This window comes from Rattus norvegicus, chromosome 15 (assembly GCF_036323735.1).
Source record: "Rattus norvegicus strain BN/NHsdMcwi chromosome 15, GRCr8, whole genome shotgun sequence".
Taxonomy (NCBI): domain Eukaryota; kingdom Metazoa; phylum Chordata; class Mammalia; order Rodentia; family Muridae; genus Rattus; species Rattus norvegicus.
Window position 1 is genome coordinate 19842606 of NC_086033.1, and position 16514 is coordinate 19859119.

The 16514-nt window shown below is 45.3% G+C and overlaps 1 protein-coding gene and 1 pseudogene across 1 annotated transcript in view; one reads left to right on the forward strand and one right to left on the reverse strand.

Annotated features, from left to right (window-relative positions):
• The window catches only part of LOC134481949 (disks large homolog 5-like), a 7345-nt gene extending 5949 nt beyond the window's left edge, over positions 1-1396 (forward strand). The window contains exon 5 of the mRNA XM_063274773.1: positions 697-1396. Within this exon, the coding sequence (XP_063130843.1) occupies positions 697-781 (85 nt within the window). The 3' untranslated portion in view covers positions 782-1396. The remainder of the gene's footprint in view (positions 1-696) is intronic.
• Positions 1397-7575: 6179 nt separating this feature from the next.
• LOC134482256 (polypeptide N-acetylgalactosaminyltransferase 12-like) lies at positions 7576-9154 on the reverse strand (annotated as a pseudogene).
• Positions 9155-16514: the final 7360 nt, after the last annotated feature.

The window sequence follows — 16514 nt, forward strand, 5'->3', positions numbered from 1 at the left end:
TGTCCATTTTAAAAGAATTCCATCCATGAGGTGTATGTGATCCATAGAGATTCTGGCTCTTGTGTACTGATCCCTCCAGTCTGAGCTCTCTTGTATTATCTGAGCCCAGTGCCTTTAAGTCTCCCCACAAAGAGTTTTATGATAACCATAAACAAAGGAGTGGTATAGTTTATTTTCTGCATGAGTATTTCCTTTAGAGTTCAATGCCTACCCTTGGCAAGATTTCCATGCAGCATATTCTTGCCAAATATAATATCACTTCAGTGTGCATGTACTTCTTGAGATATTGTTTCTCTGGGTCTTTGCAGATATTGAGGTTGTAAGTGGACCCCAGGCATATTCCTGCACTGGAGGAATAATAATAGTCTTCATTTCAGTGATGGCCAGGCCTCCAAGGCCTTCCTATTGTTTTCTAGGTTGTTCACATCTCTCCTCATCTGACATTGAGACACTGCTACATGATTTTAAAATATAATATATATAGACGGTTGGAGTTATCTGCTGTTCACTGTTCAATTTTTAGCAGTTTTAAAAGCTGGGAAAATATGCAGGCCTGTGGGATCTCTTACCCTTCTCTCTTGGGCATGAGAAAATGACCTCAGATGAAAGATCATCCTGGATTATCCTGCTGAATTTTGCTGCTGTGTATGGGAGAAGTGACATGGCAGGTCCTCACCAGGCCTTTTCCACCCCTAGGTCTGAACACTGCAGCAGAAGCTTGCCCATGGCCCAGACCAGGACTACAGCTCTCAGAGACAGACCTGTCCACCAGGAGCACTGAGGGTGCAAAGATTGACAACTCCTCCCGCATCTCAGTCCTTGTAACCGTTCCAATCTTGGGCTGAATTTGAAAGACCTTGAGATGTGGCATGGAACATGCCTCACGTTTAACCCTTTGACGACTTGTCCATCCACAACCAACCACTCGGAATGAGGCAGGTCTACATTCCTCTTGAAGAGATTTTTACCATCTTCCCTGCCGTTCTGCTGTGTTTGCAAGGCCAGCAACAGGCTGGAGTTATATGTTGAAAGATCAGCAGGAATTGAATGCTGCCTAATTTACTTGTTATATTTGGTTATTAGTTTGAAGTTTGGTTGTTTTATGCATTTGGTTTTACTTGTTTAAGTTTGAAGTTTTGTTTTTCATTTGTTAACTTTAGTTTTTTAATTAATATGCCATATTCCTAAGGCTATATACATTGAAGTCACTGACTCCACACTTTAAAATGTTCTTGAATAAATTAATGTTTACCTATAAATAAAAACGTGACCTTTAACCCTTCACTCACAAGGCCGTCCTGAGTCGTGTGTGGTTCTTCCTCCTGTAACAGCACAAGTGTAAGGCAACAGTGGTTTTCTGCAAGTCTCATGCAGCGTAGGCTTCACCATCAGTTCACAGCAGCCAGAGCTGCACAGGAAACTGTGCTCTCGATGTAGACAGTGTGTCATGCTCTGTGGAACCCCCTTCATGATGAAAAATATCCTTGATTTATATCTGTGCTCACAAATTTAGCTTCCTTTATAATGACAAACACAGAAGTATTTCTCTAATACATTAGAGGACATACAAACATTCAGTATGGGAGTATAAAAATGTTCAGGGCACACAGAGTTTGATGCCTGTGGATTCCTTGAAATACAGCATCAGCTATGACTGCACATTTAATGAATTCCACCAATTTTAGAGGAATGAAAATTTTTACTATTTTTGTTGTTGGTTTGTTTGTTGTTATTGATAATGATGTTTTGCTGAGTTCATTTTGATATATATCATAACTTCTTTTGGGCAGAGGTCTTACAGTTTTGAATTATTTCTTTTTTTGCAATTTGTAGTGGATATTTTTATCTATATTTCGAATATTATGTCCCTTTCCAGTTTCATCCCATAAAATCCCTATTCTCTCCCCAGAATCCCTACCTCTATGTGGGTGCTACCCCAAGTGCCTGTCCTCTCCCTCCCACCTCCCCATATTCGTTTGCATGCAATTCTGCCAGCGGCCAGCAGAGGGCAGTGGATTTCACTCGGACCTGATGTAACAGAGAATTGTTAATTGCTCCTTAGGTCCTCTGGGATTCAAATTCTCAAACAGATGAGCCATGTCTCCAGTCCCTGTCCTGGACTTTTGCAATGAATTCTATTATTTACAACTTGTCTGCCAATTCTGGGAGTTCATTGAGAGAGCATTATCTAATTTGTCATTAATAATTTTTTAAATGGCCATTTACAGAAAAGATAAGCATTATTTCCCTGTGCACCTTCACTAATGGGCTTATATAAAACATATTTGAAAAACTAAATCACTATATTTAAAAAAAGTAATTCAAATGGGATATATATATATGCATAATACAGCTGAAGAAAGTTAAATGACTTAGAAACTCATAAATATTTATCATCCTTGGACACTAGAGAAATGCAAAATTGTTCTGAGATATTTTTTCATACCTTTCATAACTTAGTTTAGTAACACATAAGAGAATTCACTCCTACTGGGTTATGGAGCAAGGGGAACATTGAGATTCTCCTGGTGGCAATGCAAATTTCTGTAGCTACTTTGGAAATCAGTATGCAATTTCTTCAGGAAGGTGGTAATGGGTAAACCTCAAGATACAACACCAAGGCATATATCCTAATGTTGACTCATCCTAGTATAGACACCCTTTCTCCACCATGTTCAGTGAAGCTCTCTTATAATATTCAGAATTTGGAAATATCCAAGTGGTCCCTTACGAGATGAGTGCATAAAGCAAGCATGGTGCATTTCCAGACTGGATCGCTGATCAATAACTACAAGAGGAAAAAGGAAAGCATGTAATTTTCAGGACAATGAATGGGTCTTGTAAAATCATCCTGGATGAGGTGATCCAGATCAATGAGGACAAATGGGATCCATATTCACTTTAATCTGAATGTTAATTGTTCGACCTGTGTAACTGTATGATCGGTTTAGTGTAAGGGTCAAGGGACGTGGCCCAGACTGTCCCCATTTTCGGTGTTGTTTGCCTTGTTCATACATTTGTGTGCCTTTCTGAAAGAGAAATGTATTCATTTTTATTTATATTGGTTAATTGTTCTTTGGCTGACTTTTATCTGTGGTCCCTCTGCATGCAGTTCTCTCAGTGGCCAGAAGAGGGCACGAGATATCCTGTTATAGATGATGGGTAAGAGTCCTATAGGTCCTCTGAGTGAGCAGCAGATTTTGCATTGGGTTCTGTTGTTTATGGTTTGCCTCTCCCCAACTGGTTATCTCTGGTGTTAGTTGTCATGAGTGTCTCTGACTGGATCCAGCCTCATTGGAGGAATATAGAGCTCTGTGAGCTGGGTGACAGCTGGTCTCCTGGGAGTCAGGTAGTACTATCTCTGTTTAGGGTTGGCCCCTGGGTCCCTGGAGTACAAACCCACAGGCCCAAGAGAATTTTGAGAGAGCCTGTACTGTTATTTTCTAGCTTCCCTTCCCATTTCCTACATCTTCAATAAGCACAGAGTTGGCAACTATGAATTATATTTCCTAGGTGCCTCTCAAACCAAGAGTTTGCATGAGACTAAGATTTGGCCAGAAACATATGAACGGAGTCCATAGGCAAAATGTTTGCCATTTTCTTCATGATGTTTACCCTCCCTAGTACTGAGGATCAAATTTCTATATTCTTAAAGATAGTTGCTTTATTCAATATCAAGAATGTATGTGTAAAGTATCTGGTGTTCATAAATGTCTTATTTGGCTCCTAAAAAGCTGCACTTCCAGACCTGAGGGTCCGTGAGGGCTTCGAGCCGCCATTGCCAATGTTTGGACAGAAAGACAGAAGGACAGGGCAAGGGATTTGGAGAGAGGGGAGGATGAAGGGAACCACCATGATCCAGAGTTAGAAGGGTCAGAGTTAAGAGCTACAGGAGAGAAAGCAGCCTACAATGTAGGTGGAAGGGAATAGGACCCTATTGGGGGAGTGGGGTGTTTCCCAGAAGGTAACAGGCAGCAAAGAGAAAACATAGATTTAAAAGGTGTTAATCCTGGGCTGCTGGGTGGAAGGGAGGTGTATGGTAGCTGTCAGGAGGATTAGAAATGTCCAGACATTGATTGTGTGTGTGCCTGTGTGTGTGTGTGTGTGTGTGTGTGTGTGTGTGTGTGTGTGTTTCATTCTCAAAATCAGAGAACTCTTGGGCAGGTGTCATGACTGCACTAAGGAGCCAAAGCTGTTTAATTAATTCACTGGTACAGTCTGGTACACTGAGGTCTCATGTTAGGGAGGTATTAACCTGGACACGGGGTACACAGCCCAGTCAGCAAATGCACAGTTTATTCAGTTACAACTTCTTTTTAAAGACAAAGCAGGATAAAAGTTTCCCACTGTTTCTAGTTCTCTCCAGAAGCTGTTTCCCTAGCCATAGCATATCTTGGATCTTAGTGACCCAAACCTCCTTGCAGACTAAGAAACATGTCAGCAGTCCAACTCTTAGACGTGTTAGAGGTGCTGCTGTCTAATTAAGCTATAAAGCAAGTTACTTTCTCATGAGAAAATGACCATGAAGTCCACGTCCTCAGGTTTGCAACTTCCTTGGCAGACAGAACACCAGGATCCTCTGCTTGAGGAAGTTGCCTTCTCTGTATCTCAGTGTGGTGAGAGTGAGCGAACCATCCTAGGGTGCCCTGCCGCTGGCAAGCTAGGAGCAGTCGCCTCATGACACTTCTCTACAGTACAGTAAAATAGTGTCAAATCAAAATTATCCTGAGATCTGTTTTCATACCTTTCAGAATAACTTAGTTTAGTAACACATAAGAGAATTTACTTTTACTGGATTACGGAGCAAGGGGAACATTGAGATTCTCCTGGTGGCAATGCAAATTTCTGTAGCAACTTTGGAAATCAGTATGCAGTTTCTTCAGGAAGGTGGTAATGGGTAAACCTCAAGATACAACATCAAGGCATATATCCTAATGTTAACTCATCCTAGTATAGACACCCTTTCTCCACCATGTTCCGTGACGCTCTCTTATAATATTCAGAATTTGGAAATATTCAAGTGGTCCCTTAGGAGATGAGTGCATAAAGAAAGCATGGTGCATTTCCAGACAGGATCGCTGATCAATAACTACAAAAGGAAAAAGGAAAGCATGTGATTTTCAGGACAATGAATGGATCTTGTAAAATCATCCTGGATGAGGTGATCCAGATCAATGAGGACAAATGGGATTCGTATTCACTGTAATCTGAATGTTAACTCTTCCACCTGTGTAACTGTGTGATCAGTTTAGTGTGAGGGTCTAGGGATGTGGGCCAGACTGTCCCCATTTAGGGAAGTACAAGTTCACTCATGGATGCTGAGGGACAGTGTCAGGACAGGAATGTTGAATGTGAAGAGACAGGGAGAGGGCGGCAGTGGAGGGAACATAGAGAGGGACAGCTGATATTGAGGGTCATTTGAGGCAGTGAATTAAAGCCTAATGGAGTAAAAATACAAATTATTTTTTCAAAATTTTTATCAAGGTAACTAAAGATTTATTATGGGTGCAAGGACAGAAGATAAAATATCGATTGGGTTCATCTATGTGAAATTTCAATAAAAGTGAGTCACAAAAATTATGGAGTTCAATCTTCAGTTAATATAAGTAACAGACAATGTATATCTGGTCCTTATGGAGACATATGTCAAAATCTCTGTTGAAAACATAAATATATTATTAATATGCAAATGTGTTCTAGGCACTGTCCAACACTCTCCCTTCTATTAGCTTCTGCAGATCTGGGTTTATGTTAATGTCCTTGATCCACTTGGACTTGAAATTTGTAGAAAGAAATGGAAATGGATCAATTTGCACTCTGCTACATGCAGACCACCACTGAAGGTAGCGTCATTTCTTAAAATGCTTTTTGTTTTCCATTCAGTTGTTTTGGAATCATCATCAAAGATCAAGTGATCATAGGTGTGTGGGTTTATTTAAGGGTCTTCAATTCTAGTTCACTCCTCCACCTGTCTGTGTTACCATCACCACTAAGCTTTTTCTCACTGTTTCTCTGCAGTACATCTTCATGCCGAAATGGCGATTCGCGCCGAAGTTCTTATATTATTGAGAATTGTTTGGGCCATTCTTTCTTTCTTTTTCTTTTTCTTTTTTGTGAAGAATTGAGTTGCATTTTGATGGAGATTTTTTAATCTGGAGACTGCTTTTGTTTAGATGACCTTTTTTTTAACCATGCTCCTTCACGATGATCCATGAACACAGGAAACCTCCCATCCTCTGAGGTCCTCTTTCACTTCATTCCTAAGAGACTTCTATTTCTTGCCATATGGTTTTTCACTTGCTCGGTTTGAGTTATGCCAAGATTTTTTTTTTTTTGGAGAAATGCAGTGACGCTTTTTATCAATCTCACTTGTGTTTTCGCAATTGACCGGGACAAAAATAAGGTCCGAAGTCTACCTTCTGACTGATGATGTCCTGAGACAGGGTCTCATGTAGCGCAGCCTCACCTCAAACTCTCTGTGTGGCCAGTGATAACCCTAACCTTCTGATTCTCCTGCCTCCACTTCCCAAGTGCAGGGATTAGGGGTGTGCCGACAAGCTGATTTCTGTAAATGGGGTTCTGGGAACTTAACCCAGGGCTCCATACGTGGTAGGCAGGCACTCTAGCCAGGGACCCACACCCTCAGGTCACTGTAGCTGATCTAGAGCCACTGAGACATCAGGATTGTCCAGCATGGCCACAACAGCTGCCTCATGACAAACTCTCAATAATCAGATACTATTTTAATAATTATATCTATAACCAAATACTATTATAGATAATATTATTAAACAATCAAATATTATTTAGAAAAAAACTTTAAAGTTGAGTTTCATGTAGAACATTACGTTTCTCCCTGGAACTGTCCTTTGATTAAAAACTAGAAATGATCTGAATGCTTTTTTCAGTCACAGTCGTTAAGTCCTCCTAAGTCACTAGACATCCTCCCACTAGACATTGCTGGAAATGTACACTCGCAAGTTTGTAGGACCTTGGCAAACCATATTCTTTCTTTGAGCTTTCAGAGATGGTGAGCCTGTTTGGGTCAGTCTGAGCGTTATGATGGAGGTTTGACTGTGGCATCAGCACATAAGCAAAAAGCATTCTTTCTTGTATAAATCTAGACTGTCCCACCCACTCACACCAAACGAAATTAAGACAGTATTTCTAGTGTCCATCTCATCCCCCTGAGAGAACTCTAACTTGATGACATTGAGGTATTACCAGTCCACATTTGAGGTATTACCAGTTTGTGTCAAGTATACTAAACACCCGGGAAGCTTCGTAAGTAACAAAGTAAAATATTTCCCCTTTCTGCTAATGAGAATAAAAGGCACCATGGGTAAAATGCACATCGTGCATTAAGCTTCCCAAATACCAAAGGCAGCATCTTAGGACGGCCCTTAGAAAACGGGATACTGGAAGACATTTTTAAAGTTTTCCAAATCTGTACAAATATAATTCACATTGTTGTGGAGTCCAACACATTCACAGATGACAACCACGTACTTTGTCCCTCTCACTGGGCACACAGCCCCCGGCCGCGGTGGGCTCCTTCCCTGACAAGGCCGTGCACTATGACATGCACTCCTTGAAGCACCACCTCTGGCTGTGTCTGAGTTGCTACAGTCTCGCAAGTTCGGAGCAAAGGCAGAGTTGAACTCCTCCTCTGTGGCCTCCACACATTTCCTGCTCTGCTTGTAGACTAAGGTGCGGTCCTCCTGTAGGATGAACTCTTGATTCTCTGGAACGGTATCTTTCCAGAGACCCGGGATAAGGATCCTTCCCTTCCTCCACTGCTATGCAGACCTGGGGCTGGCGATGTTATACCGTATTTCTTGCTGGGATGTACACTCGAAAAACTGGTTCTGACCCATCCCGTGGCAGAGGTACAAAAGGACCTGGTGGCCTTCCACATTGTTTTCACTGGGAGGATTATAGTCCAGGCAGTACCCCCGTAGTCCTCTGTTCTCAAGCTTCCCGAAGAAACCAGGCCTGTCCTCTGGCACATGCAGTTCTGGGTACAGTGTAGCCAGGAACCGCTTTAAATCTTCACACTGGAGCTTGGGCTGAAGCTTCTTTCTCTCTGTCAGCTCCCCAGAGGGTTCCAGGCGGGCTGGGGATTTCGGGGGTGGTAGAGTTCTTTAAGTTCATCCGCCCACACTTCTGCAGCTCGGACACTGTTGGCTAGAGCCTTGCTGCGTGAATAGGGAGCTTGCTTAGGGAAGACGTGGCCCACGTGGGAGTAAGGGTGTGTTTCCAGAGAGTCACCACATTGCCAGATCCTAAAGGAGAATTCAAGGTTTTCTCCTCCCTAGACTTCCATTCCGGTATCATAAGACCCCAGGTATTCAAAATATCTCTTACTCACAACAAACAGTCCCCCAGCCATAGTTGGAGACCTGATAATGTCAATAGGAGTCCGCATCAACTTCCGCTCCCGCCAAGGGACCACGTGCCACGTGAATACTAGGCGCCAGTCAAAGCCTCCAATCTGGGGCTTCCGGAGTTGCCCAGGTACTCAGAAGTGTTCCAGTCAATGACATCGATAACCGGGCACACCACGGCCGACTCCTTCTCGTGGATCCTCTGCAGCAGACTCCAGCCACCCCTCATGACAGTCACAGTGACAGTCCAGAAACCTCAGCACTTCGCCCCTGGCCCCAGAGGCTCCCAGTAGCCGGCTTGCACTAGGCCCTCTCTTGCTACCAGGGATCAGGTACACCTAGGGCAGCTGTGACAGCTCTTGGCCAGGGGCTCCTTCAGGTGATCTCTGTCACTGTAGTCATCTACCAGAATGACCTCCTCCAGCAGGATATCAGGGGAAGTCTCGAGAACACTGTAAACTGTCTGAAGGAGTGTGGACCAGGCTTCATTATAAAATGCTATGACAACGGATGTCTTGGGCAGGTTATCATAATCATACCCGCAGGCCACGGAAGCGGGAACCTGGCGTCCTGGTAAAGTGCTCAGACAAGCACAGGGCTCAGGGCTGCACTCCTACCTCCAGTGGCGCCAACCAGCTATGGGCCCTCAGCGCCACTCTACAACTAACTACCTGGTGGCCGGCTATGCTGCTTAGCCCAGCTAAGATGCGCACTCGCACCACCTGCCTTGCTGCTCACGCCCTACTTACCCTCTGGGCAAGGCCCATGCCCCTGCCTGTGCCCATGCCATCCCAGTCCACGCCCTACGGCTTCCAGCCCATGGAGTTTTGCTGAAGCACAAGGGGGTGGACGAGGGCGCGGAGACCCGCTACCGCAAGTAAGGGTAGTAGCCCACCTCAGAAGATGTCCAGTGTTGGGATAAAGCAAAGCCACCCGGGGCGACAGAGGATGGCAGCAGGGGTGCTCTCAAGGTCCCCGGCTCCCCTGCCTACAACCCGCAGCTGGAGCCCTGTGACAAGTTTGCAGAGCGTGTTCCTGCCAGGCACAGAGGCTTCCCGGAGCTGTCAGGGGAGCCCGCCAAAGGAGTGGACCCGGGGCGCTGGAGCTGGAGAGTGGCAGGATGGTGGACTGTGGGCGCCTGGTGCATTGGTTAGACATGGCGGGTCAGGGCGCCCTCCGCGGATGGTGCTGTTCTTCAGGTCCCGCGGCTGATGCAAGGCGCTGCTGGGGCACTGCCTTGCCACCCAGCTTGGTGCCACTCTGCTGAGCCTATGGGAAAAGGCCTGGTGGCCTCCTGCCCTGTCAAGGGCGTGCACCTCCTGCAGGCAGCCTTTGCTGTGCTCTGAGGGAGCTGGAGCTGGCCGCTTAGTGCAGGGCACCAGGGCTTCTTTGGGGTGAGCTGGGGCAGTTGTGTCAGCAGGCAGCAGCCCAGGCCAGCCTCTCCAGAGTGCACAGGTCCCTCTCCTACAAAGACATGGAGGCTGCTCTAGCCAAGGTGGGCCCTCGGGCTCCTTCCAAGGAGCTGTATTCATTATTTGAGTGGGTCGAACTGTATGGGTCCTGACACTGAGGGTGGCAGAGGAAGTCAACTCTGCCTGGGGCGTGGGGGGACTGAGGTGGAGATGTCTTTGGCCAAAGGAGTGATGAATGTGGGGTGGGAGAAGAAAGGCTCTCCTGGTGGATTTTTTTTTTTAAATGGGAAGGAAATTGCCTGCAGATTGATGCCATAAGCGCCGGTGGACTCAAGTTTTTCCTATTTATTGTGGACGGGAGGTTCGCCATCTCTGCTGGGCAGACCAGGCACACCTGACATGAGTTGGCATCGGGGCCTAAGGAACTCTTACTCTCTCTCCTTAACCTCTGTCTCTTGTCCTCTGGGCCACACCCTCCTTTCCCATTCTACTTTCTCAGTACTGGCCTAGTTTCCTCCTCAGGGTTTTGTCACTTACCCCTTCCTTTTCAGCTCCTCCTTCCCACCCCCATCTATCACCCTCTGCTTCTGTCTCTGCCTCACCCTGTGTCTCCCTGACGCTGTGCTTTAACCCACCCTCCCTCATTGTTCTGATTAACACTGCAGAGACTCTTGGCAGAAGTTCTTTTTGCCTGGAGGCTGAGAAAGGTGGACCAGGTACCCCAGGCCTCCTCTGTACCCTACCCACCTGAAATCTTGGGGTCTTAGGGGTGGGACAAGGATAAAAACTACCCAAAGAAGGCTTTTGTTTTGCTCTTTGGTTTGTTCATTTTTTTTTTAGGGGAAGTCCCAGAAATGCAGGTTGCTTAATAATTTAGGTCTCTTATTTTTGTAATATGTATTTTGTATTTGATGTGTTTTGTTTTATTTTGACAATTCAGGAAGAAACTGACCTCAGAAAGAGTGTTTGAGTTTGGCTGCTCTCCTATTACCACAAGCCCCGTCCCTGGGGAGTAGATTCTCCCAGACCAGAGAGGTTTGGGCTAATGAGGAAGACCAGACATGAGCCCCATACTGCTGTTCCAGTGATAGAAACAATGTATCTAAGAGCTTCCTCCCCAGGACTAGCTTGCAAGCAAGAGGTGAGGATGGGTCAGAGGCCCCAGAGGAAGGGGCTTGCTGCTTTCTTGCCATTCTCCACCTTGGGCCCCAGTCCTCAGCTTCCAGTGGTCTGCAAACCTTCCAGAGAGTTGGGGTACTCTTGTCCATTTCCTGCCTTAGAGATGACCCAGGCAGAAGGTTCTCAGGCTATGTGACTGAAAGTAGGTTCTGTCAGAGATGCTCAATAAAAAGCTAAGAGGATTTCCTCAGGCATGAATGTGATCTGGCCACAAGTCTGGCTGGGCAAACTATTGATTACTAGGACCCAGGCCACCTGTGACAAGGCAGAGCAGTGCCCTGGAAAGGTTTCTGTGTCTCTATGTGGGGATGTCTACTTGTCCCTGTGGAGTGCTGGGTCTGGCTAGACCTGGAGGGCCTGGAGGGAACTGGGTGTTTTCCTATGATTCTGGTCCAGAGCCCTTCTCTGCAAACCACATCCCTCCTGCTCCTTCTCTTGACAAGGCTTCACCTCCTTGGCCCCTCAGGCCATTTCACAATCTTTGGTGCAAGAAAGGACCCCCTCCCCCCATCTTTGTCCCACCTTAACCTCCCTGCTTTGCCCCTACAGCTCCTACCCGTCATTTTCTGGATGCTCAGGCTGCCATGAGAGACATGGCAGGGGCAGAGTGCTGAGGGCAGATGTGAGCAGAGGAGGGTGAACAGGGGAGTTGCTGTGTCCCCTTCATGTTTGTTCTCTGCAAGCCGCTCCTTGGAGCCAGCCAACCAAGTGCAGGACTGGATACCTCAAAGTAGCCTCGAGTGATGCTGCAGATGACCCTCCATGGGGCACAGAGTAGGGGAATCTCTAAGATCTTGGGGTGGGGGTGGGGATACCAGGGCAGGGAAGTGAGGTTGGGAACCCAGCTGTCCTTTCAGGCAGCAGCATCACAAGGGGCTAGGTAAGAGATAATGGACCAGTACCTAAGGTCCCCACACTTGCTTTGCTGGGCTCTTTCTGTTTCCAGGTTTGGAAGCTTTTCACAAGAAGATAGTCCCCAGCGGCAGCACCTACCCCACGAGCATGGGGCAGGATGGCAGGGCAGAATGGCAGGGCAGGTTGAGCCCTAGCAATGTTGAGGTCATAGCAAAGAATCCAGGGATAGAGCACAGGGGAGGGCACACTGGCCCTCCATTCCCTTTGCTAACATTGGTTTGGGATCCTCTCTCAGTTGTGACACATTTCTACCTCATTTTGCTGTATCGTACATCCTGTTTATCTCCTGTCTGATGATGCTCTGTAGTTATGTTCTGTCTGCCTCAGAAGAGACTGTATTTTAAAAGAAAATGTTGTGCAGTATTAAAGATTAAGAAAAAGAAATAGAAACACAGAGAAAGATACAAAGAATCAAGAAAACCAAGAACCGGTTCTTTGAAAACCTCAGTAAGATAGAGAAACCTTTAGACAAACTAATTCAAAGTCCCAGCGATTGTATCCAAAGTAACACAATCTGTAATGAAAGGGGAAAAATACCAACAGAAAATGAGGAAACTAAAAAACCATGACTCACCAGAACTGGGAAATCTAGAAAAAATGTGAAATTATACACAGATACCATGTACAAAGTTAAGTCAAGTTCAGTTAAACTATGTAACCAGTTCCATAACATAAACTGTCGTCCTTTTAACCCTCCCAACAAAGTAGCCCTGCCCATAGGAGGCCTCTAAGTCTCTAATCTGGAGGGAGAGTGTACAAAACATTTTTGAGGCTTTACAGACAGATGATTTGGTTCCAATCATAGAACTTCTATATGTCTCCAAACATTTTCATCCATAGGATCATGAAAGAAATGTTACTGCAAAGTATGTGTAACCACTCACCGTAGTCATGCAATCCCAGTCCAAGTTAATGAACCCTGCAGCATCCGGCTGGCCCACAAGTCACCTCAGAGAAAGGAGGCTCACACATCTGCTGCATTGCAGGCTCACTGCTGGCTCTGAGTTATGAAAACAGAGTTAAGCAAAGGATAAAAGGCTAGAACTTATATGCGCAGACATAATTTGAAAATAATCTGGATATGATAAAAAAAGAAAAACGGCTTGTAAGTGGACAGCCGGGTGGTACACAACTTTAATCCCGGCACTCAGGAGACAAAAGCAGGTGGATCTCTGTGGATCTGAGGATAGCCCAGTCTACACTGCAGGTTCCAAGAAAGCTAGGGCTACCCGTTGAGACCCTGCCTCAAAAATACATAAATAAATACATACATACATACATACATACATACATATATAATCTATAGGACTGAGGAGATGGGTCAACCAGTAAAGAATGTGCTTTGCTAGCATTAGGACCGGAGGTGGATTCGCAGAACTCATGTTGAAAACAACAAAAAACAAAATCAAAAACAAAAAGACAAAACCAAGAGAGGCAGTGAGTTCCCTAGGACTTTCTGGCCAGCAGTCTAGACTATGTGGCAAGTAAATTCTAAGCCAGCAGGAGACCATGTAGATGGCATCCCTAACGTGACACTCAAGGTTGTCCTCTCTCCTGCACACGAGTGCACCTGTGTGCATGCACACACACACACACACACACACACACACACACACACACATACACACACACACCAATGAAAACAATACTAAAAAGAAGAGAAATTTTCTGAGCCTTTAACAAATGTTTCGTCTCCTGCAGCAGGCAGGAGAGAGTGTACCAATGGGGAACAGGACACAGGACTGCAGCCAGCATCAGCAGGATGAAAAGGAGGCCAACACTGGGAGCTCAGCCCATGCAGCATGAGAGATGGAGGGGGAGGGGAGGGCCAGAGCAGCTTTACTAGTGAGGGGGTGAGGGGTGTGAACCAGCAGAAGAAGACCAACCCAGGGGAGTTTAGGGAGACATCAACTGGAGCTCCCACTCCCCACCAGGACACTCATAGAGGTTTATCTCTCCTCCCAGGCACCCACCTTGGTTCCTTGGCAAACTCCACAAACTTCCTCCCAGAGAACAACAGGGTTTGATGAGCGATGTTAGGGTTACACCCTACATCACTATTTTACCGTATCATCACTACTACATTTCAGAGAGTGCAGTATAATTTGTTATTGCTCAAATTAATGTAACATAGATGCTAGAGAAAATACAATGAACTGAGCAAGCCTGTGTGGTCCTCTCTATGCCGGTACCCGGGACAGCGTTCCTCATCTGATTCCCCTATTCAGGTAACTTTACATATCTCAGACTGAGGCCATTTCTATAGAGCAAAAAACACAATGTTTTGTATAGAAACCATCAACTGCAGAAGTCATAGTGTAAGTTCTGCTTACTATTTAGAAGAATCCATGAAGAAGAGTCTCAATCACATAGGCGCTGCGAAAAATTTCCTGAACAAAACACCAATGACTTATGCTCTAAGATCAAGAATCAACAAACGGGATCTCATAAAACTGCAAAGCTTCTGTAAGGTAAAGGACACTGTCATTAGGACAAAACAGCAACCAACAGATTAGGAAAAGATTCTTTACCAATCCTTTATTTGTTACAGGGCTCATATCCAAAATCTACAAAGAACTCAACTAGTTAGACTGCAGAGAGCCAAAGAACCCTATTAAAAATGGGGTACAAAGCTAAACAAAGAATTCCCAGCTGAGGAATATCGAATTCCTGAGAAGCACCTAAAGAAATGCTCAACATCTTTAGTCATCAGGGAAATTCAAATCAAAACAACCCTGAGTTCCACCTCACACCAGTCAGAATGGCTAAGACCAAAAACTCAGATGGCAACAGATGCTGGTGAGGATGTGGAGAAAGAGGACCACCCCTCCATTGTTGGTGGGATTCCAAACTAGTACAACCATTCTGAAAATCAGTTTGGAGGTTCCTCTGAAAATTGGACATTGCAGTGCCTGAGGACCCAGCTATATCACTCCTGGGCATATTCCCAAAAGATGCTCCAACATGCAAGAAGGACATGTGCTCCACTATGTTAACAGCAGCCTTATTTATAATAGCCAGAAGCTGGAAAGAACCCAGATCCCCTTCAACAGGAATAGATAAGGGAAATGTGGTACATCTACACAATGGACTACTACTCAGCTCTCAAAAACGATGACATCATGAAACTCATAGGCAAATGGATTGACCTAGAAAATATCATCCTGAGTGAGGTAACCCAATCCCAGGAAAACAAACATGGTATTCACTCACTGATAAGTGGATATTAGCCCAAAAGCTTAAATTATACAAGCTACAATCCACAGACAAAATGAATCTCAAGAAGAACAACCAAAGTGCACATGCTTCACTCTTTCTTAAATGGGGGAACAAAAGCATTCATAGGAGGGGGTATGGAAGCAAAGTTTGGAGCAGAGACTGCCTCACATTGGTATACAGCCCATATATATGACCACCAAAACTAGATAAGATTGATAAAGCTAAGAAGTACATGCTGACAGGAGTCAGATGTAGCTGTCTCCTGAGAGGCACAGCCAGAGCATGTCAAATACAGAGGCCAACGCTAGCAGCAAACCACTGAGCTAAAAGCAGGATCCCCGTTGGGGAATTAGAGAAAAGATTCAAAGAGCTGAAAGGGCTTGCAACCCCATAAGAACAACAATGCCAACCAAGAGCTTTCAGGGATTAAGCCACTACCCAAAGACTGTACATGGACTGACCCATGGCTCCAGCTGCATATGTAGCAGAGGATGGCCTTGTTGGGCACCGATGGAAAGAGAAGCCCTTGGTCCTGCCAAGGCTGGACCTTCCAGTGTAGGGGAATATGGGGGGGAGGAAGGTGGGCAGACGGGTAGGGAAAACCCTTAGAGAAGAATGGAAGGGGGATTCAATAGGGGACTTCTGTTTGGGGATCCAGGAAAGGGAATAACATTTTAAATGCACATAAAAAATATCCAATAAAAGACAAAAGGGAACATGGCCTGCCTAGTGTACTGTGATTGGTGTAGCACTCTGTGAACATACCTTTCTTTCAGCATTAAAACATTTACCGTGTAAGGTGTGACACTTCAGTGAACATATGAGAAAATAATGACACACAGTGTCCCACTACTAAAATAAACCAAATACTAACCCTAACTTACTGAATACGATTTGCGGTTGATGTTTTCTGTAAAAAACTCTCTTTTTATCTTGCTATAAACACAAGTGTTGGGCCCGACCTTGGGGTGTTTCCCTTCCCCCTGGCTGAGCCTTTCAGCCTGCTGTGGCAAGAGGTTGTTGATGACCTTGGCAGCTGCTCTTGCCCCTGTTTTGGGGTGGGGACTTTCCAGGATGTTATTTCCTGGTTCCTGGTTAGGGTCTTCCAACTGCTACTTTGAGACGTGTCTAGTACTTTTCCACTGCTTTTGCCTCTTGTATATAAGGAAATCTCAGTAAAGCCTGGACGGCTTTCTCGCAGGCTCACGATCCGGTTCTAGTGTGGTAATGATGCAGGAGTCCCAAATGGAGGTTCCACTGGGATTGGAGAGGACAACTCAATGAGATCATGCCAGGAATCCGGCCGGTGAAAAAGGAGGGATATAGTGGGGAAAATGGGCCACAAAAGGCCTCCAGTAATCAAGATCCAGAAGGACCACCAGAATTGAAATCACGTGCAACA